Source organism: Schistocerca nitens, chromosome 8, assembly GCF_023898315.1.
Source record: "Schistocerca nitens isolate TAMUIC-IGC-003100 chromosome 8, iqSchNite1.1, whole genome shotgun sequence".
NCBI classification, from domain to species: Eukaryota; Metazoa; Arthropoda; class Insecta; order Orthoptera; family Acrididae; genus Schistocerca; species Schistocerca nitens.
This window is the reverse complement of record NC_064621.1, coordinates 486,786,646-486,806,062: the sequence shown is the minus strand read 5'-3', so window position 1 is coordinate 486,806,062 and position 19,417 is coordinate 486,786,646. Positions and strand designations below refer to the sequence as shown.

Sequence of the window (19,417 nt, the reverse complement as noted above, 5' to 3'; positions counted from 1 at the left end):
CCATTGGTCTTCATTGCACACCTCGAGAACAGGTTTGGGGGAGTGGTAGTAATTTCTAGAATGAAAAGTGGCTCTTTTCTGCTTAAAATGGCCTCCTCCACCCAGTCGTGGCCTCTGCTCAATGTCTTTCATGTTGCAAAGCCAGCCACATCTGTAGACCTTGTGGCTGTCAGTTGGATATGAACTCGCCTTGTGCCCATCACAAATGTGTGTCAACTGTTGGGAGCACCCTTCCTCTTGATCCCCAGACTGCACCATTTTGAAATGAGAGAAGGAAATCCTGGACCACCTCACATATCAAGAGGTGACGGAGAAGCACGAGCATCTACGAATGATGATGCTATATGCTACTGATATGATGGCATCATCCTCTTTAGTGACTATTCCATTGTCCTCCATATCTTTTATATCTGGCCCTTAGGGATACTTGACTACACTCAGTCGCCTGGTGAATGGGAGGTTCTTGTCCTACTGCTTCCCCCATATCCCCTTTCGCCAACTGCCTATCTACTGGAGACATCAGTCCCCAAACCCCAGCCAGAGAAACAATGCCCTCAGGATGGTCCATTCCCACGTCTCTGCTAACCTGCAACAGGATGTCAGCTGTTGGCTGAAGGAACCATAGGTTGCAGATCATAGGACTTCGCATTCCTCCTCTGTCCAGAGTGTATATGACCCATGACAACCGGGACATCCTGGAAAAATCCGGGAAAATTTTTTCATCCGGGAGAAAACCGGGAAAAATCTGGGAATTTTTCATTGTTTTAGTTTTCTGTTAATTCTTTGTAATTTTGGGTGGTAAAACTGATACTCTAACTAAGGATGTTACTGTATCCCACTTCTGCAGAATAATATTTCAACAATAAAACAAACGAGAGAAAAAAATGAACATAACTTGAATTGCAGAGGAAATGCGCCGTATACAACGATGACACACAGTGCTCCTGCAAGCATCTGCCAACAGCAAAATGTGTCAAAGGCTTTAGGAAGACTATGCAATGCTTCATAACAAAAAATTGCCTCTGATGAGCATGAAGCCACAACTGTGTACATTAGATTCATTTTAGCAGTTACGAGCGGGCTCATGCACATGCGCAGTTGACTCACGTTTGAGTAGTAGATTCTCCCGCTTCTGGCTACAAGAATGTGGCTGTTGGCTGTGCAAGCAGTCGAAGCAAGCAGCTAGATGCTACCAGGAAAAGGGGGTGCCAAATTCAGATTCTTGAGAGGGGGGGGGGGACTTGTTTCACAAAGCTCCTACCATCCAGCGTACGTTGGTATATCGATTATTGATAGGATTTTGAAATGCATCCGTGTTGTTTTTGAACACATTTTAAGTTGATTTCTGAATGAATCATAAGTTGATTTTTGAATGCGTTTGTAGTGTATATGATGTCTCTGTCAGGAGTATCCTCGTCACATCTAGAAATAAACTTTCCGCAGACAAAAGAGGTCGGGTCTATACGAGCTGAGCGGAGTAAAGCCGAACAGATGAATGCCAACCGCTATCTGATTATGTGGTTGATTGGGTTTGCGAATAGTCAGCGTTGCTATAATTACAAGCGAAATCCATAGATTCAGACTACCAGAATGGAAATAAATGACTAACAGGAATAGCAGGTGAGAAATATTACGTATTACCTTCTCCGTGTATCCAAGAAAATGAAATTTTGACAGAAAATTTTTGGCCAGATCGCTACACTAGTAAGGACTAGTTGTACAGTCCCCAGCTAGCAGCCGCTTAAGCACTATTTTGGAAGTAAAGCGGAAAACGTGTTGTACGAACATGTAACAATGCCTAACCAGAGAATAATAGCGTGATAACTAAACCAGTGATTCTGGCAGGGTTAGTGAAGTTAATCGGCGAACAAATTTTGACAATGGCAGGAATAGAATTGGTGATGACAAGATCATTTGTTAGAACGATTAAGGAGAAGAAACGGGGACATCACACAAATTATGGAAGAATAAGCCGATTCCAAATTTATATAAAAACTTCGTAATACTACTTTTCGATCTCATGCTTGAGAAACTGGTGCGTATGAATTAAATGTGAAACTATTTACTAACATAAAGCTTTTTGCTTGTAGCATGCCTAATATGCATTTGATATTGGTACTTTGTGAATTATATTCTGCCGTGTTATAAAAATGACCGTTTGTGCCAAAACAGTCTCGTTTATTTGGTGTGTGTTACAAAATTGCTGCAATAGTAGAAAGGCCTATTTTGTTTTATCTAGTAGACAGTGACAAAATATATGTAATCAGATCGAGAAATCACACCAGTCTAGGGTATTATTTGTATTAACAGCTTTTTTCAGTATTAGATAACATCATTTCGATTTCTCATGTAGCAAAACGTTTGACAAACTTTGATAAGGCAATAGATTGTTTCGCAGAAAGGAAAGCATGCTATGTAAAGCTGTTGCCAGATTAGAGAGTAAAAAATGCTAGGAGCTAAGGATTGAAGAAATGTGTACTGTCTTGCTTGTCTCTTGTCTTTATTGGTTGTATGTATTCTATATTTAATTTTATGTCACACAAAACATCAAGTTATTAGCTAATAGACAATAAAGAGTGCAAATTTTCTGAATAGTTCTTGTTCTCCTGATTACAAATAATCCCATCCACTATTAATTGCGAGTTAAAAAAAAAAAAAAAAAAAAAAACTGGGAGCAGGAGAGGCACCACAGGGCATTTCAATTTCCACTGTCCTGAATATAGTTTGAGGGCATCCATTACAAAATATACACGTTTCAATTCCACAGAGCGAAATACAGTGACGTGCGATAGAAGAACGCTGTATGAAGAGGTGTGGCACTGCAGTTTGGCTAACTTAAGACCAAATAACATGTCTTACATTTCCTCGAACACATATGTTTCATGTTTCAGACTTTTCAGAAGGATGTGCGCTACAAGATGAACATATGTTTGAAAATTCAATTTATTTTAGTATTAACCCGGTTCGCAAATATCGTAGCTCTGGGGCGGATGTGCAGAGCAGTCTCAGTTATAGTGGGTATTCTCCATGTGACCTGTGTTTACATTTAGTGATTTTGCAGTTTCCCCTTTGTTTACTCTCACGTCAAATGAAAACAAAACGGATAACTGTGGCTGAGAGCTATCAAGGGAATAAAAATACATTCACATAATAATGGAACGCTAAAATTTGTTATTAATTTCAGACTTTATTTTATTTCCACCTTTCTGACAGTCAAGCATTAATCACCTTGCAGAAAAATGAAGTTATTTTTGTCTGTTTGCTAAAGAAATTTGACTTTTATTAACATTTTCCGCATAGGAAGTCAATGTATTTGGAACGAAATGTTTAATTCCACAGTACTGACTAGTTTCAACTGTTCACTGCATTTCAAGTGCACGTTTTCATATTCTATCATGTATGGCATTATGCGATAATAAAGAACCAAACATGATTTAATACAGTACTGGTGCTCCAAAAAAATTTATATCCTGAAAACCACTCTGAAAAGCTGAATATCAGGTCGAGGTCTACTTCATTCGGAATCTGGACATATGAATGTGCATCTTAAGTATGCACTTTAAATGTGCACATTTTGGTATGGTTCATGAAATTTCGATGCTCTTGGAGTATCCTCCGATGTCTTGTTTATTTTATGATATCATGTATGATCTTTCAATGTTTTACACGTACGTACATAAGGGCTTCCTACGTTGTGGTAGCTGCACAAGCACAGTGTCGCCTGTTATCTGCACTCTCCGGCAACTGCTGAAACGAACCTATTTCTAACAGGCCACAGAAAAATATTGCAAATGGTGGTTTGAAATGCGTTAACTTTCCAAGTAAATATCCTTTTACGTAAGTTGAACTATGTGCGAGAATGTACCATGAATTTCTTAAATCACGTAGCGTTTGACTCTCATTTAAAAATCAACTCTTTGATGACGAGCCATTTAGAAGAATTTCGAATCCTAAAGATCAGATACTTATGTCATTATTAAAAATTTTACTGACACATTTGTGTGATATATCTTAAAGTGTAACATGTGCAAAAAAGATCAATATTAGATGCGAAAGCTTAGCTTCTCTTGCAGCTTATTAACCTTAAAGACCAATATTATATGTGAAAGCTTTGCTTTTCTTGTAGCAACATCATGTATATTAATTTAAACTATTAACTTTCCCTGTTTGTGTGTTCGTGCTACTTAACAGTGATGTTGCTGTTGGCTGACTACATCATGTGTCCTATGCTCTGCATATCCACTGTCATCGGCTGGCGAGATCTCGTGACATGAGCTATGACTGGCTTACAAAAGTGCATCACAATCTCCTTTTCAATGATTCAGAAAGTAACATGCGGTGTTTGGTAGAATTCCAATGTATACTTTCATAATACGAAAATACGCAGCGTACATGTTGCTGCACATCAAAGATATTTCCAAAACGTGTCTTTCCCTCAGTTTTGTTGTCTAAAGTGTCGGGAAATTCTACGCCTGTGTATAAAACCATAACCATTCAAAGGATTGATAAGTTTTTCAGTTCCAAGGGAAAATATACTGTCACTTAATGCGGAAAAAATGTGTTTTCTCCCAAGAGAAAGTGTATTTTTAACCAGGAAACCCGGGAATTTATTTTCCTTGTCTACATATACATCCTGTCTGTCCCAGAATCTTGGGCAGATAAGTCCTCACAGAAGTCTAAATCATCTAAGGACAAGAAGTAGTCCTCCACAAAGAGAGAGTTTCTGATGGCTCCTGTGTTGCCAGACCACGAATGTTCGCCCTTGTATCCGAAGCAGCATGCCTGGTGACCCATCCAGTTTTTTGCATCACCATCTGGGAAACTTGTTTCTCAGCAATGCAGACCCCTACCCTCTGCAGCTGTCAAGGTTGTTTTAAGAAACACATTGACTATGAAAGAGCATTGGGTAGTATCTGCATGTACATTCTGGACTCTATCTACAGTAAATGTGCCACTCAGTATGACTTTAGATGCTATGGCTGTTCATGTGAAGACATCTCTGGATTTTACAATCTGTAATGTGTATCTCCTGACGTTGAAGTGTCTCACAACGCCTTGTCTGCACTGTTTCCTCAGCCCCCCCCCCCCCCCCCCCCCCCCACACGTTTCCCAATATTGGGTAACTTCAGTGTCTGCAACCTTTTATGGGATGGAAGTGCGACAACATGCTGCAGTAAAACTGTCAAAAAATTGCTAGCAGAGCTCGATCTTTGCCTCTTGAACACTGGTGTTCCCACACACTTCAGTGTTAAATATGGATCATATTTGGCCATTGACCTTTCCATTTGTGGCCCATATCTTCTCCCATCCATCCATTAGAAAGCCATGATGACCTGTGCAACAGTGATCATTTTCCAATTGTTTTGATCCTCCCTCGGCATCACTCACCTGGACGTCCACCCAGGTGGGCTCTCTCGAAAGGTGGTTGGGATGCTTTGACCACTGCCGTCATCCTTTCCACCCTGGAACATGAGGATACCGATGCAGTTGTCTAGAATACAACTGCAGTCATTCTGTTGGCAGCTGCCTCCAGCAATTGCCTGTGACACATCTCCAGGGCAGCAAATTATGTATTTAGCTTTTCCTGTTCTTCTTAGATGTATATATTGCTTAAATTTTTGTATGTTTTTGTATGTAAGAGGTTTAATCTTGCATTTTGAAAGTGTAAATTCAGGCTATCTGAAGCTCAGTTGTCATTTCTCCTGAACAGCCAGCTACGCTGTTCATTGAGGTATCAGCATCCATTGGTGATATCAGGAAGGTAACAAATTGGATATCTAGTTGTCTGTCAGTGTTTATTTCTACAGTTATTCTTCCTAGGATGGATGGTATATGTGCATGCTGTGTGCAGATGCAGGAGCAGCTGGCCGCAGTTCCCAATCATTTGAATGTGGTTTTGTCTATGGTCAGCCACATTCAGGCTGCTGCTTTCAGGTGTTGCTGTGGTGGAGAATCTGGCATGTCACATGGGCATTTCAGGTGTTGCTTGTTTTGCCCATGGGCTGTGCTACTGAGGTTACCTCCCAGTGGAACCAATGTGATGAATCCACCCTCGCAGCAGAGTAAGTGGTGGGATGTAACAAGTTTGCGGTGCTCAAGGCAGTGAGCCATTGTGGAGGCTGTGTGTCTGGGCTTGACTATTCACTCTATGAGTGAACAGGTGGCTGTTCCTTCAGCATGGTCCAAGCAGGCACACCTGGCCAGGGGCTTGCTCGTTATCGGAAGCTCAACATTAGGCAATTTATGGACCCCTTATAAAGATAGTGTTCATGCTGGAAAGCTGCTGCCCTTGTGCACTGGGTGCACGCAGAGCTTGCAATTTGCATAGTTCCCAGAGTTGATTGGGATCCTTTGCTTTGGAGCTGAGTGGAGGGCCTCAGCCAAATGCTTTGTTGACTTTATGATGGTCTTGGCTGCAGATTTATAGACCTGCGTTATCAAGGGGAAGTTGTAAGATGTCCCTTGATAGATCAGGTCAGGGGTGAACTATACAAAGGAAGCAGCTACTTTGCTAGCAGAGTAGTTGTGGAGTGCACATGGGATTTTTTATGCTATGAACACTTGCCATTCGATTCATAGATAAGGCATCTGACTGCATTCAGAGTAAAGACATTTTGACTGTCAGAATTTTATCAGTAAATTGTTGAAGTATTCATAACAAAGTTCCCAAATTTAGTACCCTCCAGGAAAGTTCTTGCTCTCAAATTAATCGTGGGACCAAGAATTGGCTAAAACCCAAAGAAGAAAGCTCCGAAATGTTTGACGAGTCATGAGACATTAGATGCCATAGGAATGGTAGTGTTCATCACAGTTGACAAAAGTATTATCTCTGTTGAGGTTGAAATTGAATGTGACAGCTAAATTATCTGTTCACCTATAATAGGTGTAAATGAAAGAAATTTAATTTTTGGATATTTTTACTGGGTGCCTGATTTCATTGTGACAGTGCTAGAGTCATTCAAAGGAAGTGTACATTTGGTAGCAAGCAGATACCCAGATCATGCAATATTAGTTGGAGGCTACTTAAACCTTACCGAGTATAGACTGGGACAACAATGGATTCACTGCAGGGGATGCAGACATATTTTCCAAAATCTGCGGTGAGATGGATTTCATCTCGAATCATACAGGTCAAGAGTGAATGTGTCACATCACTATTTCAAAGTTCGCTGAAAAAATATATCTTGAAGTTCCATGTGATGTCTCTCCAAAATTACAATATTTTTGTTTCCTGATGATTTGTTAAAATGCTACAGACATATCTATGAATGAGAGTATTTGTGAAAATGTAACAAAAGGGAAAATTGAAAAATTGTAAAAAAGAAACCAGCATTAATAGATATCTGAATTTATTTTCAATAAATACTTTGTTCCCAATACTATGCGACATGATTAATACATACACACTTTTGAGTGTGGTTTTTTAAAAATAAACTATGAAAATTTGCAACCTTTTGCGAATTTCAAAATTGTGTTTTGAGGATATGAATTGTCACAAGATGTTAACTGTATTGAGAAATGAAGAAGTGGAAGTACTGATAACTGTCAGCGATGATATTAAACTGTCAAAATATATGTACATAAAGATGAAAGAATCTGAATTTTTTTGGTTATTTAGAAATCATTTTCTCCAAAACCCCATCCTAAATGTTCTAAACATTTCATGGTGTGTTAGTTGGTCATTGTATTTAGGTAATGTACAGTCATAGTGTGCAATACTCGTCTGTACAAAATGTGAGAAATTTATTAGGGAGACCTAACTCTACTCTCAAGGTCAGCAAATCATGGACACTTAAATATTTAAATTGATCACTGATTTTGACTAAATGTCATGCAAAACTAATATTTCTGAATCAAAATAATTACTTTACAGCATTATAAGTGAGTGTGAAAACAATTAATAATTTTGCTCAAAAGCATTTTACAACAAAAATGAGATAGAATATTTATACCCGTTTTTCTTTTTATGATATTATTCACAAATTATTATTGACTTCTGTCATAATTTTACTGCTTCATAACTTTCTATAAATTAAAACTGCTTATGATGTAACAGTCAACATTGCACTGCTGAAAAGAGTTCTTTTTTTTCCTTCATCTGCTTCTCATTGAACTTGTACAGCCAAGCTGAATTTGCAAATGGTCAAGGATGATCCAACAAGAGCAGCACCTGGGAAATGGGAACTGCACACTGACCTTTTGATGATGGCGTATGAAAGCATTAGCAGGACCATGAGGTGTCATAAAGGAAACAATTATATCTTGGAGGTCATGAGAGAGACTTATTATCTGTCTCATGCACCACTTTTTGTCATACACACAAGAAATGAAGTAGCTCACTACAAAGTGTTCCAATGTTTACTGTAGTCTCTGCATTTCACACACAGCAACAGGCTGCATTTCGTGGAAAACCGTTCTTGCAATGTATGTGCCACTCCGGGATGCAACACAGTAGTGACTTGATTGAATAGTTACCACAGGCTTCATAGCAGACCACTCTTCTCTCGTTTAAAAAAGAAATTCCCATGATGTATTTTCATTTAGAATTGAGGGTTTCATGATTGTTACTAATATTGATATGGTGTGTACCAATCCAGTACCATCTCTTGTAGTATCAAAAGCTTCATACTGGAGATTAAATACTGTTGCAAGATGTTTACAGAGACCTCCTACCCCATATCATGCACTTTTCCATGGCCTGTTGCTGAAAATATCCATTTTTTGTCTTAATTCCTGTACTGCAGTGTTGACCAAGTTCATAAAACTGAAAGTGGTTTTTAAAATGAGATGCTGCACCATCAGTCACATACACATGTTTAGGAAATGCATGGCCTCTAGATGTTATGTCATCCATTATCATGCTGACAGCATAGTATGCATGTGCACTGTCATGAATGAGATTATCACTGACAATAGGAAAACAGTGTGATGTGATGTTCCAAGGAAGTGAGCAACACATGTGAATATTGATACCTGTGATTTGTGCCAGTGGTAACTTTGAATTTCATTCTGCAGAGCACAGACCAGTTCTCAGCAGAGTCGAAATGAAGAACTAATGTGTCAGTATTTTCGGATATGACTGATTTTACTTCTGCTATGGCCTTTCTCTGATTCCTCCGGATATGATGGAGAGCTATTCCTTTCATGAGCCAATGCCTAGCCTCTGTAACAAACTTGTCTGCTCTAATGTCTTCTTCATCGACATTCCTCCCTCCCACAATGCATAGGTTACGTCATTGTTAGTATCCTAAAGGTGTAATGCTTCAACAGCATCACTTTAGCACGAGTACACATCGCGCACTCCTGCAACCCACATTTATCTTGCGACTCTTGAGACATACACAGAAGCACCTGGTCCATCTCTGTGTACTTCTTTCCCGAGACATTACTTATGGTGAAACAAACAAGTTTCAAATTAGTGCAGAAAATACATGTGCATACTTCCTTCACTGGCTGGCATTTGACCCATTTTGATTGTAAGGAGCAGAATTTTGTGAGACCAATTGTTAAATTCGGATTCTCCTTTTTCATTAGGGGATATTCTTCTCTTATTGATCTTGTCACACATCTTTTTACCTTTTCAACTTTATCATGATTTTCACTAACAGAGATAACAGCAACTTGGTTAGGACTTTGCCTGCTGCAATCTTTGTCATCACTTAAGTAATATTTCAGAGCAACAGTAAGTCTATCATCTTGCAACAGATGCTGACAGTAAGATTCTGGGCATGTCCAAATATGTTTCTCATTCTTTATTTTATGAGCTTTTGAAATTGAATAAAGTGAGGAAGTGGGTATGTATTTCTGTATAAGTGCATCTACATTATACACTTGACAAAGTTTTGAACATATTGTATGTGTAAAACTTGTTTCAATTTATTCCACTTTTCTATTTACATACTGTTTTCTTCTTGTGCATCTTACCTTTCCTGGACATTTAAGGGGGAATATATTAGGGGCTACAGCAGAAATGCTAACATTCAATGCACCCACTACTTCACACCCAATATAAGCATCTGCACAGTCTTCTTCAGTTTCACATTTGGGTGGTGGTGATCATTCAGGTGGGTTGTCATTAAATTCCTTCTTGTATAATACCATTACTTGAAGACCAAGCTATTTCTGGAATTCGTCTGACAGATTTCCAAAAACTGAGTAGTGTTTTTCACTTTTCTTAAACACCACTTTCTTGTGTCTTTTTTCATAGTCCATACATCTCACTCTTTCACTACTGTATTTTCTCACTGACATTGTACCTAACAAAAAGTTCAAACCAAACGCAAAATTCGATGCAGAATAGTTTATGTGCATGTTCTCACGCGTTTGTTATAAACAGAAGAGCAGTGGAAACAGTGTTACCTACATGCATATTTTACACTAGAAATTCAGTGATACGAAATATGCAGAATGTTGAAAAAATTTTGACACTTTATACAGAGAAATATAGCCCACTGTGTTTGCGCTGACTACTAATTTATTAACCAAACAATATTTTGTGTAATTCTCATAACAATGCAGTTTTTTACATTTTTAGTAATAAATATTTACATAATACAAATGGCTGGGGCAGAGACTATGGTGTTTACAATTATATCAGTAGTATCTGGTAACATGACAGAAAAGGTAGCATACTGTGACTTTCCAAATTAGAAAACAAAATTGTTAAGTGGAAAAAATACATTAAATTTTGTATTTTCATCTTAAATTTGTAAGTTAAAGGAATCCCATAAATATATACATTTTTCAAAGGATGTTACTATTTACAAAAATTAGCCAATGTACGAGCATACAGAATATGTTCCCAGATTTGTGAGTGGCTCGAAGACTTCTTAAGTAGCAGAACCCAGTATGTTGCCCTCGATAGCGAGTGTTCATCAGAGACAAGGGTATAATCAGCAGTGCCCCAGAGAAGTGTGATAGGACCACTGTTGTTCTCTATATACACAAATTATTTGGCGGACAGGGCGGGCAGCAGTCTTCGATTGTTTGCTGATAATGCTGTTGTGTATGGTCAAGTGTTGAAGTTGGTGGACTGTAGGAAGATACAAGGTAACTTGGACAAAATTTCTAAATGGTGTGATGAGTGGCAGCTAGCTCTAAATGTGGGAAAATGTAAGTTAATGCGGATGAGTCGGAAAAACAAACCTGTAATGTTTGGCTCCAGCATTAGTAGTGTATTGCTTGACACAATGACGTTGTTTAAATATCTGGGTGTAACATTGCCAAGCATATGAAATGGAATGAGCATGTGAGGATTGTGGTAGAGAGGGAATGGTTGACATTGGTTTATTGGGAGAATTTTAGAAAAGTGTGGTTTATGTGTAAAGGAGACCTTACATAGGACACGAGTGTGAACTATTCTTGGTTACTGCTTGAGTATTTAGAATCTGCACCATGTCAGATTAAAGGAAGGCAATGAAGCAATTGAGAGGTGGGCTTTTAGATTTGTCACTGGTAGGCAAGAGCTACGGAGAAGCTTCAGAAACTCAAATGGGAATCCCTGGAGGGAAGACAATGTTCTTTTTGAAGAACACTATTGAGAAAGTTTATAGAAGTGGCGTTTGAACCATTTGATCCTGCTGCCACCGATGTACTTTTCCCTTAATGACCGCAAAGATAAGATACAAGAAATTAAGGCTCCTTAAGGAGGCATAGAGACAGTCATTTTTTTTTTCTTGCTCTATCGGCAAGTAGAACAGGAAATGAAAATGGGTAGTAATGGAAATGGGTACCTGTCACCACACTCCATATGACGACTTGCAGAAAATGCACATAGATGTAGATGTAGATGTAGACCCAGTGATCTCCTCTTCCTTGGCATCCCCCCGTCGGAAGCAGTTCCTTGGTGGACCCCCGAAGTTGCTGCAGGTATTAGAGATTGCGGCGGGCTTTCCAACACCATAAGTGACATCTGTCAATGGACAACTTCATTGCATTTAAATGGCTCCATGCCCAAATCTACCACCTCATAAAATGACAGAAACAAGAATGTTGACAGTGGTATTTTACTACATTTGAACTACACACCCCTCCTCCTCAGGTTTTGGTGAAGATTCGACACCTCTGTGGTCCCCAGTACTCCTCAGGTGTACTCGGTATCTCTGTGGATGGTGATGTACACTGATTCAGATGCTGTTGCCAGAAATTTTGCTTTTCATTCTGTTTGAGCCTGTGTGTCTGAGAATTATGAGGCAGCATTTTGTAGCCTCAGACAGCTGGTAGAGTGATTTCCTTTACTGTTTATTCTACATCACCTGGAACCTTATAATGCTCTGTTCAGTGTATGGATATTCCTCAGTGCCCTAGCCTTTTTCCCTGACATGGCTCAAAGGGCACACCGTATCCACAGCCAAATGCTCAAACATGTATCAATGGATTGCCACAGTCATGTTATTGTCATTTTCAGTCATATCTGGAGTGAGGATGTGTTTCCTTTTCAATTTTGGGAAAGTGTGTTTGTCCCAGTACTGAAACCAGGTAATCCCAGCCTTGAGGTGGACAGATGTCGCCCTTAAACCTCACTAATGGTGCTGGAACATATGGTGAGCTGATGGCTGTGTCAGTACTTCGAGTCTCAGGGTCTTTTGACTCTGTCATATGGTGGTTTTAAGCGAAGCTATTCTACTGTTGACAGTTTGGTCTGCCTGGAGTCTGCTATTTGGTCAGCTTTTGCCTGATGTCAACATCTTATCTCTGTCTTCTTCTGGTGCTTATGACACCATATTGCTTCAGTACATCCTCTTTACCCTCCATAAGTAGGTTCTCTGGGGCCAACTTCCTATTTTTGTTCAGAACTACTTGTCTTGCTGTACTTTCCACCTTGAGGTTGGTGCTTTCAATAATATTCCCATATAAATGAGAATGGTATCCCACAGGGATATATATTGAATGTGCCCCTTTTTGTAGTGGCTATCAATGTCAGCTGTGGGTCTACAGTGCCCCTCTCCCTTTATGCTAACAACTTTTGCATCTACTGCTCCTCCTCCACTGTGGGTGCTACTGAACACCATCTGCAGGATTCTATATCAAAGGCCCAATCTGGGTTCTCACCCATGGCTTCCAGTTTTCCGCCATGAAGATGTGTCCATATACTTCTGTCGCCATAATACAGTGCATCCCAAACCAGAACTCTACCTTGATGACCAAATGCTCAATGAGGTGTAGTATTATCGTTTTTTGGTATTGGTCTTTGATATCTGGTTGATATGGCTTCCCATCTTCGCCAACTATAGCGAACGTGCTGGTCACATCTTGATATTATTTGCTGTCTCAGTAACACCAGTGAGGTGCAGACTACTGTACGCTAATCCTGTCATGTCTAGATTATGAGAGCCTGGCATATGGCTCAGCAATGCTTTCAGCATTGTAGATGCTGGATCTGATACAGCATTGTGGGATCCAATTATCCAATTGCCTTTTGGATCAGTCCTTTAAACAGTCTTACTCGCGGAGGCTGGTGTCCCTCCCCTGCAGATCAGGCATCGAAACTGCTGTTCAGTTATTCAATACACATTCACTTCTCCCCTGAGTGTCCAAACTAGCATGACCTTTTTCCTGGTAGGGCGATCCAGAGGAGGGAAGTCTAGAGTCACAACTGCAGTTCGCATACAGTTCTCTACTCTGAACTCTCCATCTTTCCCCACTGTCACCTCTTGTCAGGGAGAAATTGCATGCACTTCCAGTGTGTTTACCCCATCCTCGGATCTGCCTTGACTACTTCTTTAGGCCGAAAGACTCAGTAGACGTATGATTTTTCGGTGCCTGTTTCTCAACGTCCTTTACGTATTTCTGGACACAAATGTGGTATACACAGATGGCTCTCTGATGGCCGAATGAACCAGTTTTGCCTACACACCTGCAAGATGCAGGGAGCTATGCTCCTTGCCAGATGGATGCAGTGTATTCACTGCAGAATTGGTGGCCACTGCTCGAGCCCTCTGCTGCGTACATTCTTGCACTAGCAAGTCGTTCTTAATAAGTGGTGATTCCTTGAGTAATCTTCAAGTAGTCTTCAAACTGTCGACTAGTGCTACCCTTGACACCCATTGGTTGTGACTATCAACGGTCTCCTGTATGACCTCCATCACACTGGAAGGTTAGTTGTCTTTGTATGGACCCCTGGGAATGAACTTACTGGTCTTTGTATGGACCCCTGGGAATGAACATGCTGACTGACTGGCCAAGTTGGCTACCAGGGGACCGACTTTGGAGATGGGAATATTGGAACGAGACCTTTCATTGACTCTAAGCTGACAATTGTTGGATGCTTGGAATGCGGATTGGTGTGCCCTGGTTTCTCCAAATAAACTACGAACCATGAAGGACTCCACACCATGTAACAGTCTTCCCTTCGTGCTTCTTGTAGAGAATCTACTGTTGTCTGTAGGCTTCTTATTGGCCACACTGGGCTGACCCACGGCCACATACTCCTACATGAGGATCCACCCCGCACCCCAATGTCTGTGTGGTTCCTATCTCATTGGACTGCCTGGGACTATTCCCAGCTTGACAGGCAAAGGATTAAGGGACCGATGACCTTGTAGTTTGATCTCTTTAACACCATCAATCCATCCGTCCATGTCTTTTCATATATCACTTACAGCATCACATCTTCCAAGAGCAAGAGCCTATAAGCTAGTGTGAATTTTATTTTCTGTTACAAAATGTGTTTCTGTGCTCCACAGAGGTCAGTCTACTGTAGGTGAATGATTGCCTTTCCCTTATTTTACGTATTGTTCCTTGCAGTAATTTCCATTGTTGTTATAAAATCACATTTTTATTTGTATATTATGATCTTTGTATATGAGTATAATTCGTTTTTATCCCTCAGGCATAACAAAAAGACTGCTAAACATGTAAGCCTTCAGCCAAAAGGCCTTCTTTTGAGTTAGAAAATGCCCCCCCCCCCACACACACACACGTGTGTGAGTTGCGTTTGTGTATGTTTTCTAATACGGAAGAAGATCTAAAGTGCATCTGCACTAAAGAGGTCATTGGCCTTCATTTTTGATCCAGCAGCCATTGTGAATTGAGTCACAAAGAAACTACAGACCCTGGCTGTGAGTGGGTGTGATTGAAATCAGTGGGGATAGTTGAAAATTTGTGCTGGTCCAAAAATTAAAGCCGGGTCGCTGTCCTTGGGTAATCCGTGGAGCTGCAATGACCAATGTGCCCAGGTGGCTCAGTAGTCACAGCATCTGCTTAATAAGTCAGAGACCCAGATTCGAATTCCAATCCGCCACAAATTTTCAACTTTCCCCATTGATTTCAATCAATGCCCACACACAGGCATGATCTGTAATTTCTTTTGTGTATTAGTAAACTGCCATAATCAGATTTATAACATTTCTAAAGGGAAAAATTACAAATTTCCTAATATCTTGTAAAAATCACCTATTTTGTGTTATTGTTTTTGCAGACTTTCCCTGTCCTTACTGATAACTGTTACAACCTTTCAAGAGACCTTTGTATCTGTATTTTAATTAAACTGAGCACAACTTTTAGAACAAGTCCACACGTGATGTGAATGTGAATAGCCCATATGACTAAGTGGACCCAATTAAAATTTATTGCTCATTGTATCTAGGGGTGCTTCATGTCTCCATACTGTGTTGCAAAGTTGGATACGTCTGTTATGAAGAACATGGAAAGGATAGATTGCTGCTAACAACATAGAGGAGGCATTGAGTTGCAGATAGGCACAGTGAAAAATACTGACAATAAGCTTTTCATTTATGGAGGTTTATGTTGTCTATAAATGGAATTTGATTTCTTAGAGCTTGTTTATTTATGTGAAGACATTCGGCTATGCTGTATTATCATTTCAGATGTTGAAAATGCATTGCTTACCTGGCCTAATGTGGTTGTAGGGCACTATGGAATAAATCAAAAGAACAAGGAAATAAAGAATTTGCAACCAATCTTTATCATGTAAACATTTTACACACAGTTAGTTGTGATGCAATATTTTCTTTGTCGATCTTTGTTTCAGGTTTTATCCTCGCACTGCAGAGAGTGGAGAGAGAACTTTGAAGCAATTTGTTTTAGAAAATAATGCTGAGAACATAGCACACATAGAAAAATTGTTTGGTATTAACGTGCATCCAGATAGTCTTCCATTTTTATTACAGCCGGGAGAAAGAATTAGTACAAAAATTGGATTTGCTCCTACAAAAAGTGCCATAAATTCTGCTGTTCTGTTTGTAAGGTATGTGTAATATATGATAGTCCACATTAATGTACTCATTGTAAAACCTAATGCTAACCCGCTTGCATTGCTTAACATATACCATGCTAGCAACAACACAGGGAGGTGATCTAAACATGGGTAAAGGCCATATCCAGATGGTGTGTTTAAAGAGTTTGGAGACCTGCGTGTTTGCCATCAGCTATACAGATTTATTATTCATTTTCTACTGGTTCTGGTCACAGCAACTGTCTTCATGCGAAGAAAAAAAGCTTTGCGTTAGATGGTCACTGTGACTGAAACTGGTAGAAAATAAATAACAAGTTTGTACAGCTGGTGGTAAACACATAATTCTTCAAATTCCTGACAGCAGTATCGAGTCAACTCATTAAACTGTGAAGTAATGAGTGTTGGTTTGGTGCACCAGTCGGCCTGAGTGTTATTGTTTTTAGTCAATTTTCACACTTGTTTAGGCAAATGCAGGGCTGGTCTTCAATCTCTACCACAGAAAACATGATACAGATACACTTAAAATATTATAACACATGGAATAAAGTTTACAGTATTCACAGACAGATGCCACACACTACTTTGGTTCCTTAGTTTAATTAATGACTGTGGCGACAGGGACGACATCTGGCCGCAAAGTTAAATGAGATAAATTTGCGAAAAGAATGGACCATTTATGACAGGATGAACATTAGATCATCAAGATTACAAAGCTCAATGGTGGTTTCTAAGGGAGATTTTTTTTTTTTTACTGGATTATGTCCAATTTTCAAATTGTTTGGTTTGTTACACATCAGACACTTCAGCATTTACAATGAAACATTTTTATAAGATTAATGCAAATGTATTGCATTATTTTATATACATTACCCTGTGATACATCTATAAACACTCACTACAGTTTTCAGTCTCAAAAATTCCCCTTTTCAAACAGTGAAATTGGTATCTATGAATTCTTCAACAGGATAATAAAATGTTTCCGCCAGAAAAGAAAAAAAGTAAACTATTCAGTGAGCCATGGTTCATGTTGAATTTATTCCTCTGTTTGAATTTCTTGTAAACTTTTAACCCCATAGTGTCTGTTGTTTGGGCAAAGAGGAGTACATGGTGTGTAGGAAGTTAAACAGTCTCTCCATGATGGGTACTATAATTTTATTGGAAAGAGAACATTACAAGTGTAAGTTTTTTTTTTTTGTATAAGAAAATCAAGACATCATGAATAGATATTATTTTTAAATTTTTTAGCAGCTGACAAGGGGATACCCTTTGTTTGCCAGTGCACATGTTGCACTCAAATGCAATCATTAGAGACAGAGAGAGGAAGGTAGATAGATAGATAGATAGATAGATAGATAGATAGACAGACAGATAGAGAGAGAGAGAGAGAGAGAGAGAGAGAGAATTTATTTACTTTCAAATTAGATAGAATGGACATTAATCAGAAATTTTATATGTCTATTATTATTTTGTGAAGAGAGCACATTGCCATTATATACATGGTTATGATCATCATCGTCATCATCATCGTCGTCGTCATCATATATAGCAGCAGCCATTTTACTTACAGTGCTATGTGAAGGATTTGTCCAAATTCTCCATACATTAAAGCCTTTTAGTTATTTATTTGCATACTCCGTAGATCATCGTTGTGGCCTCTCACTTATTTGTATAATCAGGCTCAGCATTTTATCTGATGATGTATACTATCGTCCATTAGGTGTCATTTTGGAATTTTCTTATTTTGTAGAATCTTCCATGTCATTAGTAAAATATAGACAGTTTAGATATTTTTTATTAATAAAGAATTCTTTGTTTTTGCAGTTTAAGAGCATGAAAAATTCATTTATATCTGCCGAGGATAGTTTTGGCGAAATGGAATCTCCTTGTCTGACTCCCCTTTCAGTTTCTGCTATCCTTATGAAGCCTAATGGAAACCGAAGGAGAAGAAAATCATTTTTGCATGATCTGTCACTGCGAAGTGTCATAGTTCCAATGAAACTTGGACCATACATACAAAGAACTGCTACACTACAGTACGTAATGTAACTGAAAGGTATACCAATGAGGTGAACAGATATGACACTTTTATTCAGAGACTATAATAACATTGAAGTCACTGTGATTTGTGATGGTCCTCTGGACATTTCAAAAGGCAGGACATGGTTCTTAATAGAGGATATGATTGTCGTAGACAGCACTGCATGGTCTGCGATGTATTCTCTTGGTGGCCGTAATGTTGATAAGGAGTTATTACGACAAGGCATTCCATTCGTCCACCAGCATGATTGACAACTGCTGGATGGTAGTTGGTGCATTTGAATGTCTCTCCAATACAGCCCACACGTGCTCAATGGGATTTATGTATGGGAGGGGACAGGCAGGCCAGTCTGTTCGCTGAATATCCTTGTGTTCCAAGAGCTCCTACACACGCACTGTTCAGTGCAATCGCCCACTGTCGTACGAAAACATGGAATGAGGGCTGAATGCCCCTACGGGAAGATGCACATTGTTAAGGAGTACAGTGTCACAATAACATTGACAGGTGAGTGTAATGCATTCAAAGATTTGAAGGTCAGTATGTCCATGCAACATTATGCCTCCTCACACCATAACACTTGGCCCACCAAACTGCTCATGTTTGACAATGTTCCTGAGTACATTGTGTGTTCCTATCTCTCGCTATATAAGGATACATGCAAAGTCACTACTCAAACTGAATCTCCTCTCATCTGGGTCCATTCTCTATGCTTTTGCCACTGTCACAAGCAGTGCCGCTGATGTACCAATGTAAACAGAACACAATGTACAGGTCATCAGGCCAAGAGATCATACCCAAGTAGTCACTGTGCCACTGTGGAGTGTGAGTGTGTGTGTCTTGCAGTCCTGTTAAATGTTGTTTCAATTATTCCTGCTGTTTAACATAGGTCCTTTCTTGCCTATTGCACAATGTAATGTTCATCTACTGCTGTAGTTGATCATCTTCAACCACCTCCTCTCCTCTGGGTAGCAGTGCCTGTGGTTTGTAATGCTCCTCATGCACATGGAACAATGTTTTGAGCAACACCAAACTCTTGGGTTCGTGGGCTACACTCATTGCAGCTCATCCTTTTTCCAGTTTCCCGATAATTTGCACCATGTGAAGTCATCTATGTTGCCTCTGAGCCATTTTGTAATGAAGACCACTACCACAGATGCTTCATAACTGCTGGTTAATTGACACAT

General features: G+C 39.5%; 1 protein-coding gene across 2 annotated transcripts in view; it reads left to right on the top strand.

The window, feature by feature from the left end:
* Nucleotides 1-19,417, top strand: part of LOC126199383 (transmembrane protein 131) — a 385,780-nt gene that overhangs the window by 265,986 nt on the left and 100,377 nt on the right. For both annotated transcript variants that reach the window (XM_049936301.1, XM_049936300.1), the window contains exon 17: nucleotides 15,992-16,207. In XM_049936301.1, coding sequence (XP_049792258.1) covers nucleotides 15,992-16,207 — 216 coding nt within the window. The remainder of the gene's footprint in view (nucleotides 1-15,991; nucleotides 16,208-19,417) is intronic.